At 43.3% G+C, this 23,500-nt stretch overlaps 1 protein-coding gene across 1 annotated transcript in view; it reads right to left on the bottom strand.

Annotated features, from left to right (window-relative positions):
- Nucleotides 1-23,500, bottom strand: part of LOC147700598 (transient receptor potential cation channel subfamily V member 6-like) — a 197,134-nt gene that overhangs the window by 44,288 nt on the left and 129,346 nt on the right. The window contains exons 4-5 of the mRNA XM_086928457.1: nt 17,174-17,314; nt 988-1,086 (exon numbers count right to left, since the gene is read on the bottom strand). Of these exons, the coding sequence (XP_086784583.1) occupies nt 988-1,086; nt 17,174-17,314 (240 nt within the window). The remainder of the gene's footprint in view (nt 1-987; nt 1,087-17,173; nt 17,315-23,500) is intronic.

Genomic DNA, 23,500 nt, shown 5'->3' with positions numbered 1-23,500 from the left:
AAAGAGTCAATACCTATAGTCGTTGTCAATGCTTGTTTTCCCAGATGGCTGCCATTGCTGCACATGCACAAGCAGCCATCTTAGAATTGTGTTTTATAAAGCTCAATAAAACCCATTCCAAATATCGGCAAATCTAATAGGTCTTCCCTGTGACAATAGGTATTTTTACAGATATATATATAGGGTAAACTCTACCCAAAGGTATTGGAGCATTTTATACAACCACCAGTTATTTAATTGTTTTTTGTCATTTCATATAATGTGAACTCAACCGAAAATAATTGGGGCACATTACATGAGTACCAGTTACATTACATAAGGTCACATTCATGTTTTGTTTAGGCACAGGGAGATTAAATAATTAGCCCAGAATCTTAGGAACTTGAGACAATGCCCGGTACCCCAGTGCCAAAGTTGGCAACTCTGGCCATTACACCACATCAATCGGCTTTGACAGTGCCTTTCCCCCGAGATGGCTGGCATGCGATTGCATGCATCGGTGGCCATCTTGGAAGAGTGTGTCAAAAAGCTTAATAAAAGCCTCTCCAAAAAGGTTGCTATACACCTTCACACATGCACTTGCATGTGCATGCACAGTGACATCTTAAAATGCATTTTCGTATATATTATCAAAATGACCATTCAAAGAAAGTCATTGTGTATGCATTCACATGGGCAGCCAGCCATTTTGGAAATGTGTTTCATAAAGCTTCAGAAAAATATTTCAAGGTGACCACCAGGCTTGCACAAGTTGAACTCTCAGAGTTTCTTCAGAATACAATTAAGTTACTCCTGCACTATTTTCTACTAACTAACTAACTCTTACCTTAACCGTATGTTCTTAATCCACCTACAATACATGGTGCCCCATGATCTATAGAATTGATGTAGAGAAGGTATTCTCTCTCTAGATGCACCAAACAGCTTACAGTTTTCGAACACCCTGATATAGAACTGATGATAATTGTGGCTTTGTATTATACGTACCTAAGGAATCCTGTACTCGAATATTAGCTCCGCTATCAATAATCAGTCGTACAATTTCTTCATTTTCCACACAGGCGGCAAAGAACAATATGTGCTCTCCTAGAATCATGAGCCAAAAACAGAAAAAAAGAAGAACAACATTGGCATAAAATTGGCACTGAAGAATAGGGGAAGTGGAGTTGGTTAGGGATTAATAATAGAGATGAAGTTAAGAGTACAAATAGAGGATGTCAGAGTAGGAGATTTCTTTGTAAACACTGATAAATAATGACTAATAAATCGCACAATGAAAAATACTCTTTACTGGTATTTCACTTTTAGATTTATAGTAGTTTAAATCAACAAAATCCCATATCAAGTGTAAAATTGCATGTACACAATGTATTTTATTAGTTGTTCTATAGTGCCCAAACTCCTGTGGCAGCCACAGAGCTGAAAGGTTTACAAAGGGGGGGGGGGGGGGGGGGTGATAGAAGAGATTGAATGTTGGACCATGCAGGGTTTCCCTGAAGCTTTTGATGGAAAGCTGGGAGTTTATTAACTTGGAAACATAAACTAATCTCCATTCTCTGTCATTCTACCAACTTTGGCAGCAAATAGCAATACATAAACAGCAAATCTTAAACAAGGACTTCAATACCCATGTATCTTCACACTTGCTGAGCAAACTCCACAGTGTAAAAACAAACTCTACTAGTTGATTTCCTCCTCCTTCATGACAATTGTTTTTGGATTTTATGGCATATCACGGAGGCTAACATTATGCAAATATCCTTTATTGCCACAGCTCAGCAGCAAAAATTGAAGAATATAGAACGTCAATGAACATTCCAATATAGTCTAAAGTCCCCCTACAAGCAGCCTTCTTCCTTCTTTGTTGCTGCTGCTCACATAAATAAGTACTATCCTTTTATGAGTTTAGACTCTTTCATATCACTTATGTTATTAATTATCTATTGCATGCTGTTTAACTATACAGTTTAAGTATCCTTAAAAGTGTTACTTGGAGTACTCCGTGCTTTTCTATTCCCCCTTTTCATATGTCTTAGCCTTTTATGTGTTTAAACCAAATTAAACCTCTGGCTTTATTCTGAACCAGATTTACCCCAATCTTCAACCGGAAGTACCCTATTCTTCCGCTACCACTCAGATATTTAATCAGGCCTTAAATGATGCTTGGCTTACTTTTAAAACCATTAGAACCGTTATAATACTGGCCTTAGCACGCACCACCACCACCACCCCCCCGATGATCCTCTCGCACGGGCCCACTGGACTGCAATGTTCTCACGGCCATGATCTCACCAAGCCCCTCACACTCTGAGTCCTGCTCCCTGCTAGGAAGGCAGGGAGACGATCAGAGCGGTAAGTGGGGGATCGAAGCCAAGCCAGAGCCCTCAGTGGGATTGCAATAGCAAGAGGAGGCCTGGCTACAGCGCATGAACGCCCATTAGAGGAAAGGGCTTTAGGAGATGGCCACGCATGCTAAATACGTGTGTGGCCACCATTTTAGATGATGTGGGCATTTCAGCAGTACCCAATACATCCTCCATTTTGAAGGATTGGGGAAAAGGAGGATGACAGTTACCGGCTCATTCCTCCGATGCCAGTCAGCTGTTCACTCCCAAACGAACGCTAGGTAAGAAAATAGTACAAAAAAAGCAATCTAATATAAATTGAGGATATCCACACTTTGCATTAGCAAACTGGCTATTTAGATAGTCATTCATAATTATAAACTAATCATTTAGGTAACTTTACCCCCGTCAACAATATGTCTTCACCCTCACCTCAATTAAATATTGAGGATAAACTAGAGGAACTAGATAATAAGGCACAAGAAAAGGTTCTGGGTTCCCTTGATGAAACTATAAATAAAAAAATTGAATCCATCTCCAATGAAGCATGGCCATCTACTAGTGAGCAAGAAGAGACAACTAAGGCTCCAAGAAGGAGGGCTTCTGGAAGAAATCTATGTAAAGGGGCAACGAAAAGTAAAACCTCTAACCCCTCATCACACTCATTAGGCGGTGACAAGATCAGTGCCTCGGGCACCACAGATGGGCAAGAGAAAGATCCTGAGCTCCTATCGCCATCAACAGTGATGATAATTTCAAACCATTTAAAGGCATATATTAGATTCCTGGAGCAGCTGAACATATAGTCTTCAAGACCCTGGTGCTATCTAAGCATTGAATAAGCCGGTGTGAAATAACAAGGTACTAGTAATATAACCCTCACACAGGTCTCCCCGATACACATATCTCAGCTGTTGTAACATTATACACAAGAAGTTGGCAGCTGGTTACAATAACTATACAAGAATAATCTCTTGCTTTATTTCAGCATGCCTGCCAGATTAAGAACTGGTCAGCACGCAAGTTCTTGGCTGCATTGTGGTAATATATAAGGGGGGCCATTGAGTCCTCACTTTCCAAATGATTGGCTGTACATTGGACTACAGATTGTATGCTTACTGTTCAATGTATGCACACGTTTACTATGTGATGACGCGAAAATATTGTGTTCCCCTTTTTTTTTTTTATGTTGTCAGTGTTGTTCTTTGCAGTTCTCCAATTGAGCCACCATGTCGCACATTGTACTGTAACTGAGAGCCCCATGGCAGATTTGTCCCGCATTTGGATATGTTCTATTGTGTTTGTTTACAATAGGTCTGCCCCTATAATGGAGTCCTGACCACATCCATTAGTTTGGATGGTGGCATGTGCCCATGGCGGACCCTCACGCGGGAGCCTCCCATTATGTTCTTGTTTGGGTGGGTTTTTATCCTAGGGATTGGCTTTGGCAAGGTTGGGGTGCCGAAGTGGGTGGTGGGTGGGTGGACTGAAGTTTGGGTATGTTTTGCCGATTTGCATACCTGAGATGCATCGCTGAGATCCGGACTGATGATGTTTCTAGTAGTGTTGTCCATATTCATTCACACAACAGACTCCACACGGGGATAGCATATGTCATACCAGTCACAATGTGCTTGAATATAACACCCTATCACTGTTATGGCTGCATCTGAGTCGAGACCTGCACATTTAAACTTGCTTACGTGGAATATCAGAGGGCTCAGCAACCCCCAAAAAATCAGATAAATGTTTGCGTATTTTGATAGGCTGCAGATTGACATAGCCCTTTTGCAGGAAACGCATATTGCTCCACACACCAGTTATCAACTAGGTCGTAAATGGGCAGAATCTATTCACAACTCCACATACTCTTTATACTCTCGGGGGGTCACGATTTTAGTAAAAAAGGGAACGAATTTCGCGATAGACTATGTTGTCGCGGACACACTGGGGCGATATATTATTGTTGCAGGCAAACTTTGTAGGCAGGAAGTTAAGCTCATCAACACATATGGCCCTAATACAGATGACCCGGATTTCTATCATACGATCTGGCAAAAACTGCATGGAGTATTAGATAAAAGCTTACTGTGGGGTGGGGATTTTAATCTTGAACTGAATGAGCACCTCGATAGGTCTGGTAATACCATGGAACCGCACAGAAAGGCGAGGGTTAAACTGCTAGATATTATGTCCGAAATGCAATTACATGATATCTGGAGGAGCCAAAATCCAGGGCGTAAAGAAGCAACACATACATCGGCAGCACATAGCAGCTGGTCCCGTATTGACTATTGGATTGGGTCAAAAAACGCGCTGCTTTGGACCAAGGCTATAAAACATCTGCCCAGGACGTTGTCCGATCACAACCCATACTGCTGTAAGTTAATGTGCCATATTATGTGTCGCCTCACTATAGCTGGAAATTTAGTGCGAAAGCGCTGTTCGATTCAGTATATAAAGACGCTATTACTACGGCCATTACAGACTACTTTGTGTTTAACGAGCCCTCTACTGATGACCCTAGCTTACTGTGGGAGGCGTTCAAAGCTACATCGAGAGGTGTGTGCATCAGTACAAATGCAGGTATTTTAAAAGATATACGTGGGCAGCTATCGAAGTGTGAACGCCAGCTGCAATCATTGGAGCGTGAGTGCGAGTGTACACAGAGTCCTACGGTGTTAGGGGATATTAGATCGGTCATGACAAATTATCAATTAATATGCTGAAGACGAGCTTCAATACATAATGAAGGGGGCTGCAGCTAGATTGTTTGGTGAGGGGGGAACCCGGGCAGGGAGTTAGCATTGAAAATTTGCAAAGGCAGTGCCCCCCAGTCTATCCTACAAATTAGAGAGGACGATGGGTGTGTAACTACTGAAGCGCAAGGTATTCTGCAGGGCTTTGTGAGGGCCTATGGGGCCCTCTATAAGTCTCAACCCACGGCCTCATCCGTAGAGAACATGGCGTACCTAGCTGACATGGCCATAGCCTGGCTCTCAGATGCACAGCGTGAATATTTGTTGTTGCTCATTATTGTGGAGGAGGTTGCGGAGGTTGTTAAATCACTGCCGAATGGTAAGGCCCCGGGACCGGATGGGTTCACATGTGAGTTTTAAAAGGCTTTTGTGGACCTGCTGGCCCCACGTCTGGTTGCCCTGTACGGTGATGCGTTTGATAAGTTGGAGCTTCCCCCCACATTGACAGATGCTGTATTAATTGCCCTCCTCAAACTCACTAAAGACCACGGGTGCTGTGATTCATACAGACCTCTCTCACTCCTTAATGTAGATTCCAAAATATTGGTGAAGTTGCTGGCCACAAGATTACAACCCCTCATGACTAATCTAGTCCTTCTGGACCAATCCGGGTTCATTCCAACTAGGTCAACTGCACACAATACTAGGACGTTGTTCGCACTTTCCCATTACCTAATTCCCAACACGAAGGCGGCCGCAGTGATGCATTTGATGCTATAGAATGGTCCTATTTGATGGCGGTACCGCGGAGGATGGGTTCCCCCCCATATTTATACAATGGGTACAATTACTATACACGAAGCCCACTGCCCATGTCCGCATCAATAGATAAGTTTCTGATTCCATACCCTTAGCGCGCGGGACAAGGCAGGGATGCCCTCTGTCCCCATTATTATTTGCCCTGGCGCTTGAGCCATTAGCGTGTAAAATTAGGCAAGGGCATCACTACTCAGCTTTGCAATTTCCGCAAAGGCCTCTACATATTTCCTTATATGCGGACGATATGATGCTTTACATACTGGATCCAGAGTATCACTTGGCCCCCTTGTTACGTGAATATATCAAATTTGGGAGACTATCTGGCCAGCAAATAAATTGGGCAAAATCCTTAATAATCCCCCTCACAGATACCACACAGCCATTGGAGTGGCAAACAGAGCCGGTAAAATACCTGGGGGTTTGGTAACATAGGGATCCAGAGGTCGTTATTAGAACTAATTATGGACGGGCTACAGAAAATTGGAAGAAAAAGTTACTCGCTGGATCCAACTACTCCTCTCTCTGGCAGACCGTCTAGCTATAGTGAAAATGGTAATTTTGCCAACACTGCTTTACCTTTTTAATAAAATACCAATCCCACCCCCCACAGAGGTTTTTCGTGGTTTGTCTTCATTAGTGACTAAATTAATATGGGCAGGTAAACAGGCCCACATAGAAGTACGAACTTTAACGCTGCCATACTCCAAGGGGGGTTTTAGGGTACCCGATCTCTTGCTTTATTACTTGTGTGCACAAGCACAGTATGCACACTTTGGGTACCATTGGATCCCTTATTTGACACATACGGCCATAGAGAAAGGGGACGCACTGCCAGTCCCGCTGAGAGCGGTCATTACACACCACAGGCCACCCCTGCACTCTAAAGACATCAATACTATAGATGCCACAAATGCAGCCTGGAACAAGTTAGGCAACCTAGCGCATAAATCACCGCTATATGCCCCAGCAATGCCACTACATCATCACCCAGAACTCTCTGTCACAGGAGAGGAAGTAGGCATGGGGTTACTGCAGCAGGTTGGCATCGACACGATGGGAGACCTGTATCACAACGGGGTATTTAAAACGCTGCATGATCTGGCGTATGTCAGCAACCAAACGCTACTGTTCCGCTTTTCGTATCACCGGCTTCAAGGAGCGATTAAGAAATTATATCCCACCTACCCGGCGGAACCTCCGCAACTTAACATGCTAGAATTGCTTATAACCTCCCCTAGTAGTAAACACTTGGTATCTCGTCTATATAACACAGCGCAAGAGGAAATCACGAGCACTACACAAAGGGCGCTGGCACGGCGGAATGAGATACTAGAAGAGGCCCTTACAGAGGACGAATGGCAGATAACCTGTTCTCTCACTGAACTATTAATGCCCAATGGTAATCTGAGGATCCTGCACTACAAATATTTACATCAAACATACTACACCCCAGCACGATTGTATAAATATGGTTTGCGGCAGGATGCGAGATGTAAACGATGTGGGTATGACGCTGCTGACTTTGTGCATCTTGCTTAGTGCTGTATATCTGTGCTGGAGTATTGGGGGAAAGTCACCAGGCTATTGGGTGAGATGGTAGATATTGATATTGAATGTTCTATTCGCACTTGCCTGCTGGGACTTCTACGAGATATCCGGGCAGCTAAATGTAAATTTTGCATGGTGGCTTTGCTCCTTGCTAAGCGCAGAATTTCCCTGTGCTGGGACAGAAAAGAGGTACCTAACATTAATCAATGGCTTCGTGACATGGCATATTGTCAAGACACTTTAAAAACTTATGAGGAAGACCTGCCTGCGGGATCCCTATTGGAAGTAGTTAACTGCTTATTTACTCACAAATCCGCTTAACTATGTATGCCGACTATCTCCAGTATTGATCGATTATGTGTGATGCTCTGTATATGCTACAATGTTGTATAATTATTGTATCCGGATGACGGATGCTGTAGTGCGAAAGTCCGTAAGTTCGTTAACCTTAGACATGTTATGTTCTTTAGAATGATAATAAAAAGAATTTAAAAAAAAAAAAGAACTGGTCAGCACTATTAATCAATCAATAAATTTCAACTATTTTCGGTTTCAAGAATTTAAAACCATGAAAGTTAACACTACATAAAAGTTAACGTAAAATCGACACAATTCATCACAGTTAAGATGCATTTCCCAGGAAACCACAAAAAGTCTGAGTGAGAAAAACTGCGGTATACAGGTACAAACATTCATGACTCATGCGTTAAAACCCCCAATAAAATTGATAACTGTAGGTGTATTAAAAGTGGGCTTACACCGTGACCGGGATTATTGTTTAATCAAAGCAAGCCCTAGACTTCACTTCACACTTCACTGATTTCAAATAACCAAGAACAAAAAAGATACAATAATCGTTCAACAGCAGTAAATACAGGAGAGCTAGACGAGCCTGTTTAAAATTCCTCCTCTTTAAAATCGGCACAATAAAAAACTTCCTTGGAACTTCATAAAATTTACAAAATAGTACAAAGGGTAGCAGATCCTGTGGAGACTCTCCGTTGCAGCCACAGGGTGCCAACATCTGCCCTCAACTGCTCCCCCTTGGTATAGCAAGCAGGAGGTGAAAAAGATCCAGGCGAAACCTGGTCAATAAAAAACGTTCATAAATAGTTAAGAACCCCAGGAGGTAAGGCTCTGCTAATGATGTTGTCTTTAGCAATAAAAATTTTAGGATACTTGGTTTGCATAGTTCCAGCTCTTCCCTCTCCAATTTCCTTAAACTGCCAAAGGAGTCCCTTGTTATCTTCACAGCCTGTTTGGTGATTAATTTGGGATTGGTGTACAATTCAACCCGTCCTAACCTTTCAAAGCTACGCTTGATGTATCTGAGCCATGGTATACTAAGTGCAGGATCAAGGGTAATACACTATTTTAGGATCGACTGACACAATGATAATCCCTCAAACAGATTTTTAACCAGTAAATAACGGCGGAGTGCCAAGATGTCACTTAAATAAGACACCCCTAGTTCCTGGTGAACCACAAAGTTGGAAAGGCCATGGGGAACACCCAACAAATGCTTCAGAAAGTTGTTCTCAGTTACCTGTAAATCATCTGTGGTAACATCTCCCCATATTTCACTTCCATAGGAGGCTATCGCTTACACTCCTTGTTTGATAAATCCTCAACAGTGCTGTTATTGGTCTGTTTCCCTGCTTAGAAGCAAAATTAAAAATGGCAGCATTCACCCGCACCAGGTCCCCCTTCTTTCTTTCTTTGAGTGGGCCCCACTTCAAATGGGCATCTACTACAACCCCCAAATATGAAAAACGTCTGTGCGGGAACCTTGGCCGAACCTACCCTGGAACTGGAACAGTTTATTTGAGCATCTCTTCGCTTGCATGACATAGGACTTTGAGTCATTAATGGATAAGTCCTGATCCACCATAAAGGTGGAAAAGGCATCAAGTAGGATTTCTAACCCCCTAGCAGTCCTAGATATGAGGACTGCATCGTCCTTATAGAGTAATACGGGGAGTCCACGTCGGCCTACATGCGGGAAGTCAACCCTTGTTGCTAGAAGGGCTTTATCTAAATCATTAATATAAAAATTGAATAATAAAAGGGGCCAAAATGCACCCTTGGCGTACACCCCTTTTTTAAAAAAAAATCTGTGATACACTTAGGTTCTAAGAGAATCTAACTTTGGCCTTGGTTGCGCGGTGGAGGTCTTCTAGGAAGAGGACGATGTTGTTGTCTACCCCTAAGTCTGCCACAAGTTGGTTCTATTAACGCGATCAAATGTGGAGGATAAGTCCATGAAAGCGATATAAATAGTGCCGACGCATGCAACCGTGTATTTACTGAGAATCATTGTGAGGTTGAGGCACTGGGCCACCATGGATCAGCCTGGGCGGAACCCTTACTGTACGTTAGATAAAATATCATGTTCCTCAGCCCAGCTAGTCAGCCTATCTAGAAGCCACCTTGACAACTGGGTCCAATAGCGATATTGGTCTGTAGCAGTGTCTGCTATCCCAGTTACCCTTTTTAAAAACTGGTACAATGGTCGGTGTAGCCCAAGAATCAGGGCATCCGGTCCATGCTGCCGCATTACATACGGGAGCAAGTAAAGGGGCCCAGAAAGAGGGGTCCGATTTAAAGAGGTCCGAGTATGCCATCAGCTCCTGGTGCCTTCATGCTTGTAAGCCCGGCAATTCCCTCCTCAACTTCTCCCACCTCGAAGATCAATGCAGGGTAGCTACCTCATGGTCTGGCTGACGGATCAGCTTGGGCAGACTCTCGAACATCGTTTCAAAATGGAGACTCATTCATCCTCGGTGATGTGTGCATCTATTGCATTGCTTTCTGCGTGCTCTAAATAGGGGCTTTTAATAACATTCCAAAATCTACAGCTATTTCTGAGTGTGCTTGCCTCAGTCAGCTATCTCCATGCTTCCTCCTTTAGAGTAGACTTGTGCTTAGCCAATTTCAGCTTGTAGTCTTTGCACCAGGGTCTGATTTCTAGGGCTCCAGTTAAGAGCATCCCGCAACTTCCTTGCTGCCAGCGAGCAGGAAGAATCAAACCATCTTGGGATCTGGAACATAATTCTGTGTGCTGGAATGCTTAAGAGCTCACTTACTCTAACAGAAATAGTGTTAAAAGCACTAATGACCACCCCCGGAGATGTGTTCTCGAGGTACAAATACTTAGTTCGGTGATGGTTGATACTGTTACCGTTTTATAGAAGGCGCCTGGGGCGATCTGTGTCCACTTTAGCCTTCTTCTACCATCTGTTGGTATCATTACCTCCTTTTGCTCAACTCCCCTCAATGGCCCACAAAGTTCAGCACACAAGGGATTGTGGTCACTAAAGGCACTGTCTTGTATAACAAACCCACAAAAGAAGGATTGTAAGTGCGATGAAATTAATATGTAATCGATGATTATGCTGCCACCTCTCCCTTTGAAAGAAGGAGTGGCTGCCTTACCATGAGGGTCAATTAGTGCCATAAGGGACATTAGGTCAATTTCAGCTAGGAGGGTGTTCATAACATCCCCCTGTGTAGAGTGTTCAAAATGGATTCCCCTCACACAAGGGCAACCTAGGTCAGCCAATCTTGACACCCTAAAGTCTCCACAAAGATGTATGTTAAAGTCCCCTGCAATCATGAAATTTTGAGGTTCATCAGTACAGTGTTGCCTTAGAAACGAACCCAACAGGGTGGTGTTACACTCTCCATTAGGATTTGATACATAGTTATAAAAGTTAATGAGGCACAATGTGTTGGTTCCTTTTCTTAGCACCGAGGGTTGTATTCATGGGCTCAGTGGAGCCTGAACCTCTATATGGCAATCTACACCTACTGCAATATAAATAACCAAACCACCCTTGGGTCTGCCCGGCGTAGATGGGGATGCCGAAACATAAAATGATTTGTAAACCTCCAAAAATAGATTACAATCTACTAACCATGTTTCCTTTAAACAGATCACAGAAAGTTGTTTCACAGATACAGTCCACAATGGGTCAGAAAACTTGTTAGCCAACCATGCAACATTCCAGGATATAACATTATGATCAAATACCCTCAAGCCCCCATGGGTTTACCCTGAAGAGTCCTGATGTGTTGTAAGATTCACTGTGTCCATCGGGGGTAAGAAACCCAGTCAATCACAATCATTCAGTGTAGTCAGGGAGGTATATCTATTAAACAGCTGCAAGGGTGGTTAACCAAGAACCTGCCGAGGCATGGGCATCCGATCAGGATCAACCAAGGGTGGGGGCAAATTGGAATGAATGTCCCTGGTGGTTAAAGTTCTCTGCATAGGGCCACCAAAAGGGACAATGTCGGCAAAGTTATTATGGTTACATCATACTGGGTCTGATTTATAGAAAACCCCAAGTGGTAAGGCCAAAATGGTCGACTTGGAACAAGAGGGGGCGACATTTGGTTCTGAAAACCTCTGCTAAATGAGGCCTCTTGAAATGTACGATAAAACACTCCCCAGTGTATGATTTATGTTAGCTACTAATCCAACTCACTCTTCGCACCATGTTGATATTTTTCTCCACCCTTATTCCTAGCGATGTATCGTACGATAACCAGTATAGGACTTTGTTCTTTAAGTGGGGAAAATCCTCCTTCATGCCCTGTGCAAGAGTTGGTACGTTTCCCTTTACCACCACATAAGGGGTAGATTTTGCTGGCAAATGAATAAGCGGGAGACGCCAAGTATGAACTTCTCCCCCCCTGTGCTTGTGCCCCTGTTGGGTGGATCCCTTCCTGGAGCTGGGGTTTCGTAGTCAATCCGCCTCTTGGATTATGATTTCTAGTCTGGGTAGGTGAGGGATGAGTTTCTGATACTTTCTCTCCTGGGGCTGTGGCGGACACCTAATCTTTTTGGGAAAGCTGTCCAAGTGGGTGGTATCTGATAGAGTGCTTTGCCATGGTCAGACAACTGGCCCTCCAGTTGAAGCAGGGGGGAGCGCGGCAGTTAAGGTCCGACAGACTCTTTTCAATCGATGCCAGACGACAGATAATCGGGGCCAGTTTTGAGTTGAACATACCCTTCAATGTTGTCTGGAAGGATTCCAGTGCACCCATCAAATCTACCATGGACAATGTTGGCGAGAGAGTAGGGTCTTTGGGGGTTGCGTCAAGTTTTGGTCTTTTTGCTTTGCCCCCCGTTGTATGCGATTTCCTCTTGGTGCCTGTCCCTGCCCCGGCACCACCCGGTTCAACCGTTAATAGGCTCCCTTGCCTGGGTACTTTTGATGCTACCATATGCTTGCTAGGGGTAGACACCGGTGCCACTTGCCCTTGAGTAGAGTTTACTTCAATACCCCCATGGTTGTTAAAAATGATGGCAGGGGAAAGGGGTAGCCATAAGGCTGTGGAATAACAAAATGTCCCGCTATTATCGTGCAGCTCAGTGTTGTTCTGAGAAAAGGGGGATTGGCACCAGCGCTGACCAGTGACACGTGTGTGTCAGCGTGCATAGGGGGTGGGGCAGTCACAGGAGACCTAGAGAGACGCCGATTAACTAGCTCGATCTCCTTGTCCAGGACTGCTGCAGCACGCTGGAGGAACGAATCTATGGTGGTCACTGAGGCGGAGGCGCCTGATGCGGCCTTCCCAGGTGCTGCTGTCACCTTACCCCTGACCATAATTAGACTAGTCGTTTGCAGTTTAAAGTACTTAGTTGGCTAGCGGGGTATTGGTTTAGTGTTTCTCAAAGGATTTAGTAAATTTAGAAGACTCAGGTAAGAGTTTGACAAGTGATAAAACCAGACTACCTTAAAGTGCAACTCCCTTCCAGTCCGTGTAATTAATGCAGATGCAGGTTTAAGACTGGTAAGGCCAAACACCTTTCTACCTTATCCTAAGCCACTGGGGTACTTGCAGCTAGTCAGGGAGGCACAATGCTGAAAACGGCGGCGGTCCAATGATGAGATGAAGAAATTCCTAGGGCAGGCCAAGAGAATGGGCCCAGCACAGCCCGGTTTTGGAAGGGTGCAGACGGGCCTGCCTTTGGCCCTGGCGCTGCGGGAGCCCTGGCCGATGTTAAAGCGCCCCCTGGCGCGGACCGTGATGCGGGCGGCGTGCGCGCCACTTCGTAGGGCTGGGAAATGGAGTCTCTGTAGCCCCCGCTAGATGCAGGCAAAGCAGGCAGCAGGAAAACTGTGTTAACGGGGTCAGCACTATAATTAATGCCTGCAGTGTACCATAAGGAAATATCTCACCTAAAACATACGCTATGACTACAACCACACTCTCCACGGTTCTCCGAATGTCAGAATTGTACATGTGGTTTTCATATACACCTTTGTTTCCTACTACAGAAATCGAAAGAATTGGGAAGTCAGTATACTCATTATTAGAAAATGGCAGAATTCATGGGGAAAAAAGAATAAAATAAAAGTGTCCTAAGAGCTAATGCAGAGTCCTTGGCTGTCCAATATAATAGAAAAAAGGGACAGATTTAACAATGGACGTGATTCTAATGCAGTTTATGGCTTAATATGAATCAGCACAACACACACACACACACACACCAACCCACATCTCATGCAGGTGGAAATCACCAGCATATGGAGCGGCTGAAGCCAAATTAAGAGTCAGGTGATTGAGTATACCAATTCAAAGTGGCAAAGTCAAGTCAATCAGGCTGGGATTGAAAGTATTCCTCTGCAAAGGGAGGGTATCAACATTGAAGATCATAACAGGATCTAAAATATAAGGATTTTTGGCCAACATGAAGGAGTGGAAGATTGTGTGAATCCTTACATATCATTTTTAGAGACTTAGAACTCCATACTTTAAGCTTAACCTTCGCCAGGGGCTTCCAAATTGAAAAAGCACCCAGGATATCTCCACACAAGCCGAATTATGTGAAATTTGCCAAGGCCTTTAAACGAATCCTGGCTCACATGAAAAAGACAACAAATGTTGTGTGGAAAGGATCAAAAATAGGCATTTTTCAGGATTATTGTTAGGATACTATTAAAAGGCTCAAGAAATTCTTAACAGTAAAAAAAGATGTTGAGGCATAAGTACATGTCTTTTGTAGGCAGTTCAAAATTGATGGTAACATGCCTAGGTAAATCAAAGCTTTTTTATGAGCCTGTATCACTGAAGACCCTATTTGCAAACACATAGTCTTAAACTGAATTGATAAGAAATATTTGAACTGATAAGATATAAATTCATGTTTTGCCAAAAGTTTTGATCGAAATGTTATAGAGATCATATGTTGCATGACTACAAGATTTCCTTTGTATTGAGTTTGCCATCACTCTTGTGATTGGTGTGATGTTATAAAATCATCATACATCTGAATTATCATATTAACCCACACCCTATGAATGAATTAATGGGGTTTCCCATACAAAAAAGATAATTCACCTTCTGAAAAGAAAGAAAATTCCACACTACTGACAAAAATATAAGGAAAATGTTGTGTTTTGGACACTAACATTGGTATTGAGGAAGATGTTTTGAAGAGAAGCCAATGGGTGGAACACGTCACCTGCTCACAATCTCTCAAAAAGAAAAATGGACTCGGAAGGATGATGGATGGCTCGTCACAAGACCATAGAGCGCTGGGGTGGAGATATGTTCAATTATTATGTATGGAACAAGAGCAGATATCATGGAATTCTGAGTTGCACTAAACAAGAAAATGTTGGATAAAGTTAGCAAGACTGGTTGTCAGTCTGAGCAGTACCTGTAATGGTCAAATGGATCGAGCATTAGACAATCCTCCTGCAAATTCAGCTCATCCAGATCACACAGAGAGATTTAGAATTTATGTAAATCTCATGACTTGAAACATACATTGGGATTTTTTTAGTCCATCTGGGAAGGGCCTTTAACATTTTATTTGCACCCCAATCTCAGTCTCTTTAAAACAGACTACATATATTGATTGATGCCTCTCATCTAGGAGCAGTCTCAAAATAGATCCCACACTTGTTTCACGTCATGCTTGTACAGCACTGGCGAGGGACCACCCATACAAAACAATTGGATAATGTATGACAAACTAATACAAGAATAACAACTTTGAGATGAAATCAAACCTGCCATGAACATCTTTCTGAAAGAAAATGAGGAAAAGTGTTCTTCACCTGTTAATGCCTGAGACGTGCCTAAAGCCACGATTATGGACTAATAATAAATATTATGAGTATGAGTATGAGTACAAAGAACTAAGAAAGCAATGCCGTATTAACACCTTAGCTGCGTGTAAACATTTCTCCCCAGTGCTGCGCTGTCCATTAGAACTAGTGCTGAATGGACGTTCAATGGTCGTGCGCAGCACTGGGGAGGTAGCGCTGCTGACGACCATTGGCCGTCAGCAGCACTTAAGGGGTTAAACACCCTAAAAAAATAAAACAAGACATTTAGTACGTGTACATCACCCCCGGAAAACACAGAAGGAACCGAGTGGATGCGCCGAGAGCAGCTGGCCACCCAATCAAAATCATTTATCTATGGCTAGGCCGGGTGGGGTGTTGGAAAGTAAGAGAAGCTCCACAAAGGAACCCCTGCAATATGCAGTGCCCTCACAACTCCAGAGGTAGCACAACTGAGAAGCACCTCGAATATAATTTCAGGGTCAAGCACGCCCTAAAATATAAATCCTTCTAGACTTTAGGGATTAATGGGCCAAATGTATCATTCCAAATTGCGATCGCAAATGCCGAAATTCGCAGAATTTCAGGGTTTGCGATCGCAATTTGGGCTTAATGGTATGTATTAAAGAAAAACTGCCTTGCATAATAAGGAATCTCAAAATTTGCGATTCCCTATTTTGCAATTGCATTTAAGGAATCGCAAATTGCGATTCCTTAAATGCAATGTAAGAGGCACAGAAAAAGTGCAATTTGGCCATAAGGAATCGCAAATTACCACCAACTTCAAGCTGGTGGTAATTTGCAATTTCTTTGAAAAATTCACTTTTTTGCATTTCTCAAAGTGCCATGTGGTGCACATACATGCCCTTAGGGCATGTTTGTGTGCCACATGTGCACATATGCACATTTCAGGGGTGCAACAGGGTGTCCTTTTGACACCCTGGCACCCTTGAAATTGCATTCTTAATTATGCGAATCTCCAATTGAAAATGGAAAATTGAGAATGTCTTCAAATTCATTCCTATGGGCCTCCAGGCCCATAGGAATGAATGGGGAGGTATTCCTTAATTGCAAATCACAATTTGCGATTCGCAATTAAGGAATATGTAGGATTCGCAAAAATGATTTGAAAATCCTGCATACATATCGATTTGCGATTCTCAAATAGCGATTCGCAAAAGGTCGCTATTTGAGAATCGTAAAAGAACATTGTGATACATATGGCCCAATGTCTTTAAGTAGGAAATGCAAGCAAATAGGTACTGGCCTAAGGCAAACTGTGTGGCTAAAATAACATAATACACCCAGATCAAATTGTTTATAAAACAAAATTCAATAAAGCCATTTTAGTAACCTTTTATATTCGTACAGGATAAAAAATGTATTTCTGATCCTAAAATAACATGAAGGTCTTTAAAAGTTGCGTGGAGAAGGATCACTGCCAATAAACAGTGGGGCTCCTGCCCACACCAAAGTTGTGCTTCCCCAACTCCAGTTAGAGCTGAGGAACCTCTGGGTTAACATCAATGCAGTCTCCAGTTGCTGCACCTACTGTAACCAGTGGCAAGTAGGTGCATGACTCTGTAAGCCAGTACTGACAAATAAATCTTACAAAATAAATTTAGAAGGTGAGTAAGAATAGATTTTGAAAATGATATGATTTGAAAATTGTTACCAAAATAGAAACGTTTTTGGTGCCCATATTTGAAGAAGGTTCCTGTGGCTCGTGGGGTGGACACATCTGCCCCTCTTTTAACAAGTTCCTTTACCATGTTCACATTCTGGTTCACCACCGCAATGTGGAGGGCAGTCAGACCTGAAAGACACAAATTAAACAAAACATTCAATAACCTCAGAACACCAAGAGTATGGTGGAATATAAGAACAAAGTGTGAGGATTAATATACTGGAACACAATGCCTTGTCAAAAAGACTGCCAAAAAGCAGACTTCTGTTACTAATGCTGCAAGCAGGGGCTCATCTAATCTCATCCACACAGTTCCCTGGCAACTCTCATTCAATTGTTCATATATGTTAATTACACACAACTAGTAATGTTAGATGCACAAGCTCCCCACCTGCATCCGGCATCACTCAGGAGAGGCACTCCAGTACAATTCAAATAATAGCTAGTAAATCAAAATGTGTCTGACAATCTTCAAATTCATCAATTGTTCCCTAATTTTATTTCTTCTGTGAAATTAATGTGTTTAGATGTCATCCATGCAACAAACTTCATAAATGCCAAATACGTGTTTCACAGTCTAAAACTTATTTTCAAGGCTGCTTAAAAAATGCTGTTATATTCTAGCGCTTCTTGTATGAAAACAATATGCAATAGAAACAAAGTGTTTATTCATCATTAGTAGTAGGATAGGTACATGTATCATCTTAAAGGGACGATGCGCACAGAGATCACTTACCTGCAAGCATCTAAAAGGAAACCTTATCACAGGTTACATTACTTAGGACAATCAAACCGGAGAGCCAAAATACATCTATATCTATTTAATGTATGGAATATAAATTATTAGTCAGCACACACACTGACTTCACTGTATATGATTGAATGAATGAATGAATGAATGAATGAATGATCATGGTCTTATGAAGCAAACAGCTGATCAGCGGAGTATCCTGGTGCTAAATACTAATGAGTCTGAGATGATGAATTATGCTTAAATAAAATGAGCTTTTTCCAAAACAAAGACTCTGAAGTTAAGGTACAAAGCTCAAATGGGATCTTGTTCCAAGCAGGAGCAGTCAACGAAGAGAAAGAGTGACCGCCCACTCTGACTTGTCGTTCCCTCTGAGCCACAGCCGAAGTCTTCATGAGACGAGCGCCGCTCTCAGACAGGAGCAAACATTGAGGCCCTGAACTAAAACAAAGCCCTGTGAGTGAGAACCAGACCCTTGTAGAGAGTTTGCTTCTTTACCGGTAGCCAGTGAAGAGAGTTCAAATAAGGAGATACTGATGCTTTAAAGGGAAGTTTTAGAATAAGCTGAGAAGCCACATTCTGCACAATCTGGAGTCTCTTAATCAACTGATTCAGATATAAAACATCACCATATCTAACGCACGGACAACTGTCTTCCTAGCAGTTAAAGGAAGAAAGTGAACATTTCTTTAATGCTTGAAGCCGTCCAAAGCAGGTTCCCACGAGCTTAGGCATTTGTGGCTGAGAAGATAAAAGATTGTCAAATTTCACCTCAAGATTTTTAACCACTGCTGAAGGAGAAGGTGGAGACGTGGCTCTGTGCGACCATCAGTCATACCACCTATCAAGATGAAATGGCCCAAATAGAAGGATCTCTGGCTTGTCCATGTTACACATCAGGTGCTTGTGACGCATCCATTCAAAGACTGCATGAAGACAAGACTTAAATACACCGCAACCCACATCTACTCATTATTGAAATGGAATAGAATCTGTGTGTCGTCCACATAGGAGATCACATAGCACTAAAAGCCTCCATTGGATTTGCCAAAGACACCAGAAAGACATTAAAAAGGGTAGGGCTCAACGCAGTGCCATGGGGCACACCTATCAAAAGAGACTTTGCACCTGGGGACAAAGGGGCTCGCTGCACCAATTGACCTCTACTCTCACGAAATGATTTAAACCAATACTAGTCGCACAGTTCAAAGGTTTGCAGACGTTGAAGAAGCAAATTCTGCAACACAGTGTCAAATGCCACAGAAAGATCCAACAAAATCCATGCCAGCTTTCCCCTTGTTTCTGAAGGACCGGGTTTTAGAACCCAGCGGCGTCAGGGAGAACGCCCGATGCCTTCGGGTTCCCCTGCCTTGGCAAACAGAGACACGGGATACTTCTTGATGATGTCAAAGACCAAAGTTTTATTGGCTGCAACCAGGAACAGAGATCTACAAAGCACACACGGGTGGTTCGCTAAAGACTGCACAAATTCAATGAGCGGAGCATGGTCTTTTATGCCAAAAATCAAGCCTCAGGCAACATTCAAAATTAGCATTGGGTTCATACAAATTGACCAATGACAGTGAGACAATTTAAAAGTAGCGTATGACGACAATCCCACTTTCCGTTGTCCAGCCCACCAGAAATGACCAAGCAAAATCCAACATTCCTGTTCGAACGGGCCGGGCAAACCAATCATAAAACTCTCAACCCAAATCAGTGATTATGTCATGAAGGAACAGAAACAGATTGGAAACAAGATAGAAAGGTGGGAGCAGTGTACTATAAACTCGGGCATGCCCTGCTCTTTGATCTTTATCAGACCAGCTGCTTAACAAGGAACTGGCTCAGCGAGGTCGGCCTCGGGCAAGGAGTCAGTTCGGCCAGGTCATTCAGAAGTCAGCTAAGGCATACGTGTCTCAAGGACTCGCTCAGCCGCAGTCATCGGCCTATGTGAGGGCAACCACTCAAAATGGCTGCCGTACACAAAATGGAACCCGAGGGTTCGAACGAAATCCCCAAATACGTAGTGTTCTCATAGATCGATTCATGCGAAAACACTCATACACGCTCCACCCGCCATTTGCGGTCTGCTGACACCAAAATCGTCTATTTCCGACAACCTTTATTGAACGGGTTCGGAACCACCAAACCAGACCCACAAACTCACGGAACTACAGACCCTCCTTTTGCCCTTACATAGGCAACAGACCCAAACCCATTTCAATCTGAATCCGGATCTATATTCATCAGATCATCGATGTGTTGCTGTAGCATCATCCTATTACTTAGTACCTCTCTCGGGACAGGTCTCTTTGCACACGCAGTAGCACAGAGGCCACAAAAAGCAGGAGCACACTGTACACAGAGACAGAACAGAAAAAGGATAGCTAAGACCATCCCAATGACCATCAGAATCTTCCAACCCCAAGTGGATATCAATCCCCATAACCATCCCATCAACGACCAATCTCCTTTGTCCAAATGGACAGAATCGGAGTACTTATGTAGCTTGGAAATGGCCTGGAAAACTGACGGAGCGTTGTCTGGAATGAAAACACAGCAGCTCGATTGAATCAGTTTACAAACTCCATCTCGATCTGCTAGTATGACATCAAGGGCAACTCTATTTTGGAGTGTCATACGTCTATCCGACTGGAGCTCAGCAGTCAAGTTACTTAGGGCACCAGCAGTTTCGACTTTGTGGACTCAACCACTCTCGTCAACTGGCGAATATTCCTGCTGTTAGCCATCGGTCCCCAGAACGGCAGAAAACCCTTAAAGAAATCTCCCAACTCTTGCCCTGCAGTGTCTTCTTGGCGAAAGACACCTCTAGCAACTCTTGTTCTATGGTAATCTGCTGCAGCTGTAAAAGTTGGAGGCAACAGGAAAGAAACAAAACATGTGCCCAAAAAATCAGGGGGAAACCATGTATACTCTTTGTCATAGCAAACAAAGTAGGTACCCTTAGCAACTAAAAATGCTGGAGAAGACTGAGACGTAAATACGTAAGTATCAGTACAAACGCTCTTCCCTAACTGAGCTCTCGGATTCTTGCCATTACCCTGCAGACAATAGCGACCCTGATGGGGCACTATCCACATCGGTGGATAACTCTTCGCTCGCTGGTTAACACTCAGACTAACTCCATATCCAGTAATGTCCCAACCACTATAGGGTTGCTTCTCATCTATCGGAATAGTTTAAACAGCATTAGTCCCTTTAACCATGTCGACTATGCCTCTTGCAACAGCACTGTTCTTCGGGTTGTCCTTCGGTGAACGTAGGGGATAAACACTATGGGCATAAATAAACATCGTTCTGTAAGCCCAAATCGAACCATTCAAACTAAAAGGCAAAACTAAATACGGAATACCCTTATCAGTCGTATGGGGCATTAGACCACAGATCCAACAGTTTGTCGTGTTCATCACTAACTGGTGTTGGTGCAAAAGTTGAATAAAGGAATTATTAGCAAATTCCAATCGTCTAACTACCTCATGTTCAGGCAAAGGGTGAAAAGAATGAGAAGAAATAGTAGGTGGAGGTGTAGGTTGCACAGTGCGAACAAACGTTACTTTAAAAGAGAAGGTCACATAACTGATTATGAATGTCATCAAACTCAATAGCAAACATACACACGGTATTAGAAAACGTTTCTTTGAGATCAATTTACCTATCTTCTTTCTAAAAATCATTGTCCGTGCAGGTCTTTCCAACTCGAAGAAATCCATCCTAAACTAAATATGCTGCTCGCGATGGTAGGGTGTTCTATGCTAAGGAATGCCTCTGTCAACCCAGGGCAACTCCCTTAGGCCAACCAGAACCCTCGACCTAGTGTCTCAGGATTGCACTCCAAAGACTTTCGGCAACCGCGACCCTACAGCTGAACCCGGATGGCGGTTCGAAAAACAAAAATGAGTAGATCCTCGGTGGAGAGTTAACCTGCAACCAACAAAAAATCATAACAAACTTTATTTTTTATTTGTCCATGACTCTCGGTCGCAAAGTATAGCGGCTTCTTCCAGGCAATTCTTGATCTTTAAACAACAAATCAGGCTCAGTAGTGTTCAATCGATTCGAAGGTGGCACAGCTTCTTGTAAAAGATCATCGCTTTGTCTTTCAGAGTTCGTACCAATCAGACGAGCATCGCTGAATGGCAAAAATCGTGGAACAATGTCTGTTTCAGAGTCTGGAAGTCCTTCCTGGACCCACTTCTCGTACGGTAAGGGCAAAGGTGCTCGCTTACAGTGTACACCGTGGATCCAGTTTTTCATGCCTTGTACTCGAATTGCAGAACGTGTAGACAGGAGAGCTTGAAAGGGTCCTGTCCAGCAGAGCTGATAGTTCTTGTTCCGCTGGAAATTCTTGAAGAAGACCCACGAACCAGGTTCAATAGCGTGGCCTGGATCTTCTGAAGCTTGTGGCAGGCTATCGTGCACCTGTTGGTGTAAAAAACGCAATTTAGTCGTCAGTTCGCGCAAATAGTCAAGCAACACAGGGTACTCAACCTCACTAAATCTAGTTGGCCTTGGCACACCCCAAATATTAGCTGGGCGACCAAAGACAACTTCGTAAGGACTCAAACCCATTCTCGAATGTACAGTCATTCTTGTGGACAAGAGCGCTAAAGGCAAAGCATCTGGCCACTGTAGACCAGTGCTCGCTTGGATTTTGGCTAATTTAAGCTTTAAGGTGCCATTATAGCAATCGACTAAACCAGCTGATTGAGGGTGATTTGCAGCGTGGATCTTCTGCCGAATACCTAGTCCTGCACATTCTCTCTTCATGACTTGACCCACAAATTCACTCCCATTGTCACTCCAGATAATTCTTGGCATTCCACATCTCGGGAAAAACTCTTTCATCAGAACTTTCGCTGTGGACAAGGCAGTATTGTCCTTAAGGGGGTAAGCTTCAACCCATCTAGAAAAAGAGCAAACAACCAATAAAACATATTTCAAGTTGTTGCATCTCTCCATATGGATAAAATCTAGCTGCAAAGCCTCGAACGGATACGTAGGAGGAGCAAAATGACCAGCTGGTGTTGGAGTTCCTTTACCAGGATTATACATCAAGCACACCATACAGTTTCTGACCAAGTTCTCTGCGCATTTTGGAATTCCCGCATTCTGCCAAACCGGAGCCAACAACTTACAAATCCCTTTCACGCTGATATGTGCCATTCCATGAACCATTGTAACAACCGGAAGCACATACGCGTTAGGCAACAACCATCTTTGATGCTCAGACAAATCAGTCCAACAACCGTCCGAATCCAATCTACCCTTGCTTTCTCTCCATTCATTCAACTCTTTCTCTGTAGCTACAGCTTGAATGTGTTTCACACTCCCAATGGTAGCTTCACACATACTCTTCTCTGGAACCCATCTCACCGGACCCGCAACATACATTCGGCTCATCACATTTCTCGCAGTTTCTTTCGCAACTTCATCTGCAAATGCATTTCCGCGACCAACATCATCCGTAACTTTCCTATGGGCACTGCATTTCACGATCGCTACTTGTAATGGCAAAGTAAGTGATTCAAGAAGTTCATTCA

Source organism: Lissotriton vulgaris, chromosome 7 (assembly GCF_964263255.1).
Source record: "Lissotriton vulgaris chromosome 7, aLisVul1.2, whole genome shotgun sequence".
NCBI classification, from domain to species: Eukaryota; Metazoa; Chordata; class Amphibia; order Caudata; family Salamandridae; genus Lissotriton; species Lissotriton vulgaris.
The sequence above is the reverse complement of the archived record's forward strand: the minus strand, read 5'-3'. Positions and strand labels throughout refer to the sequence as shown.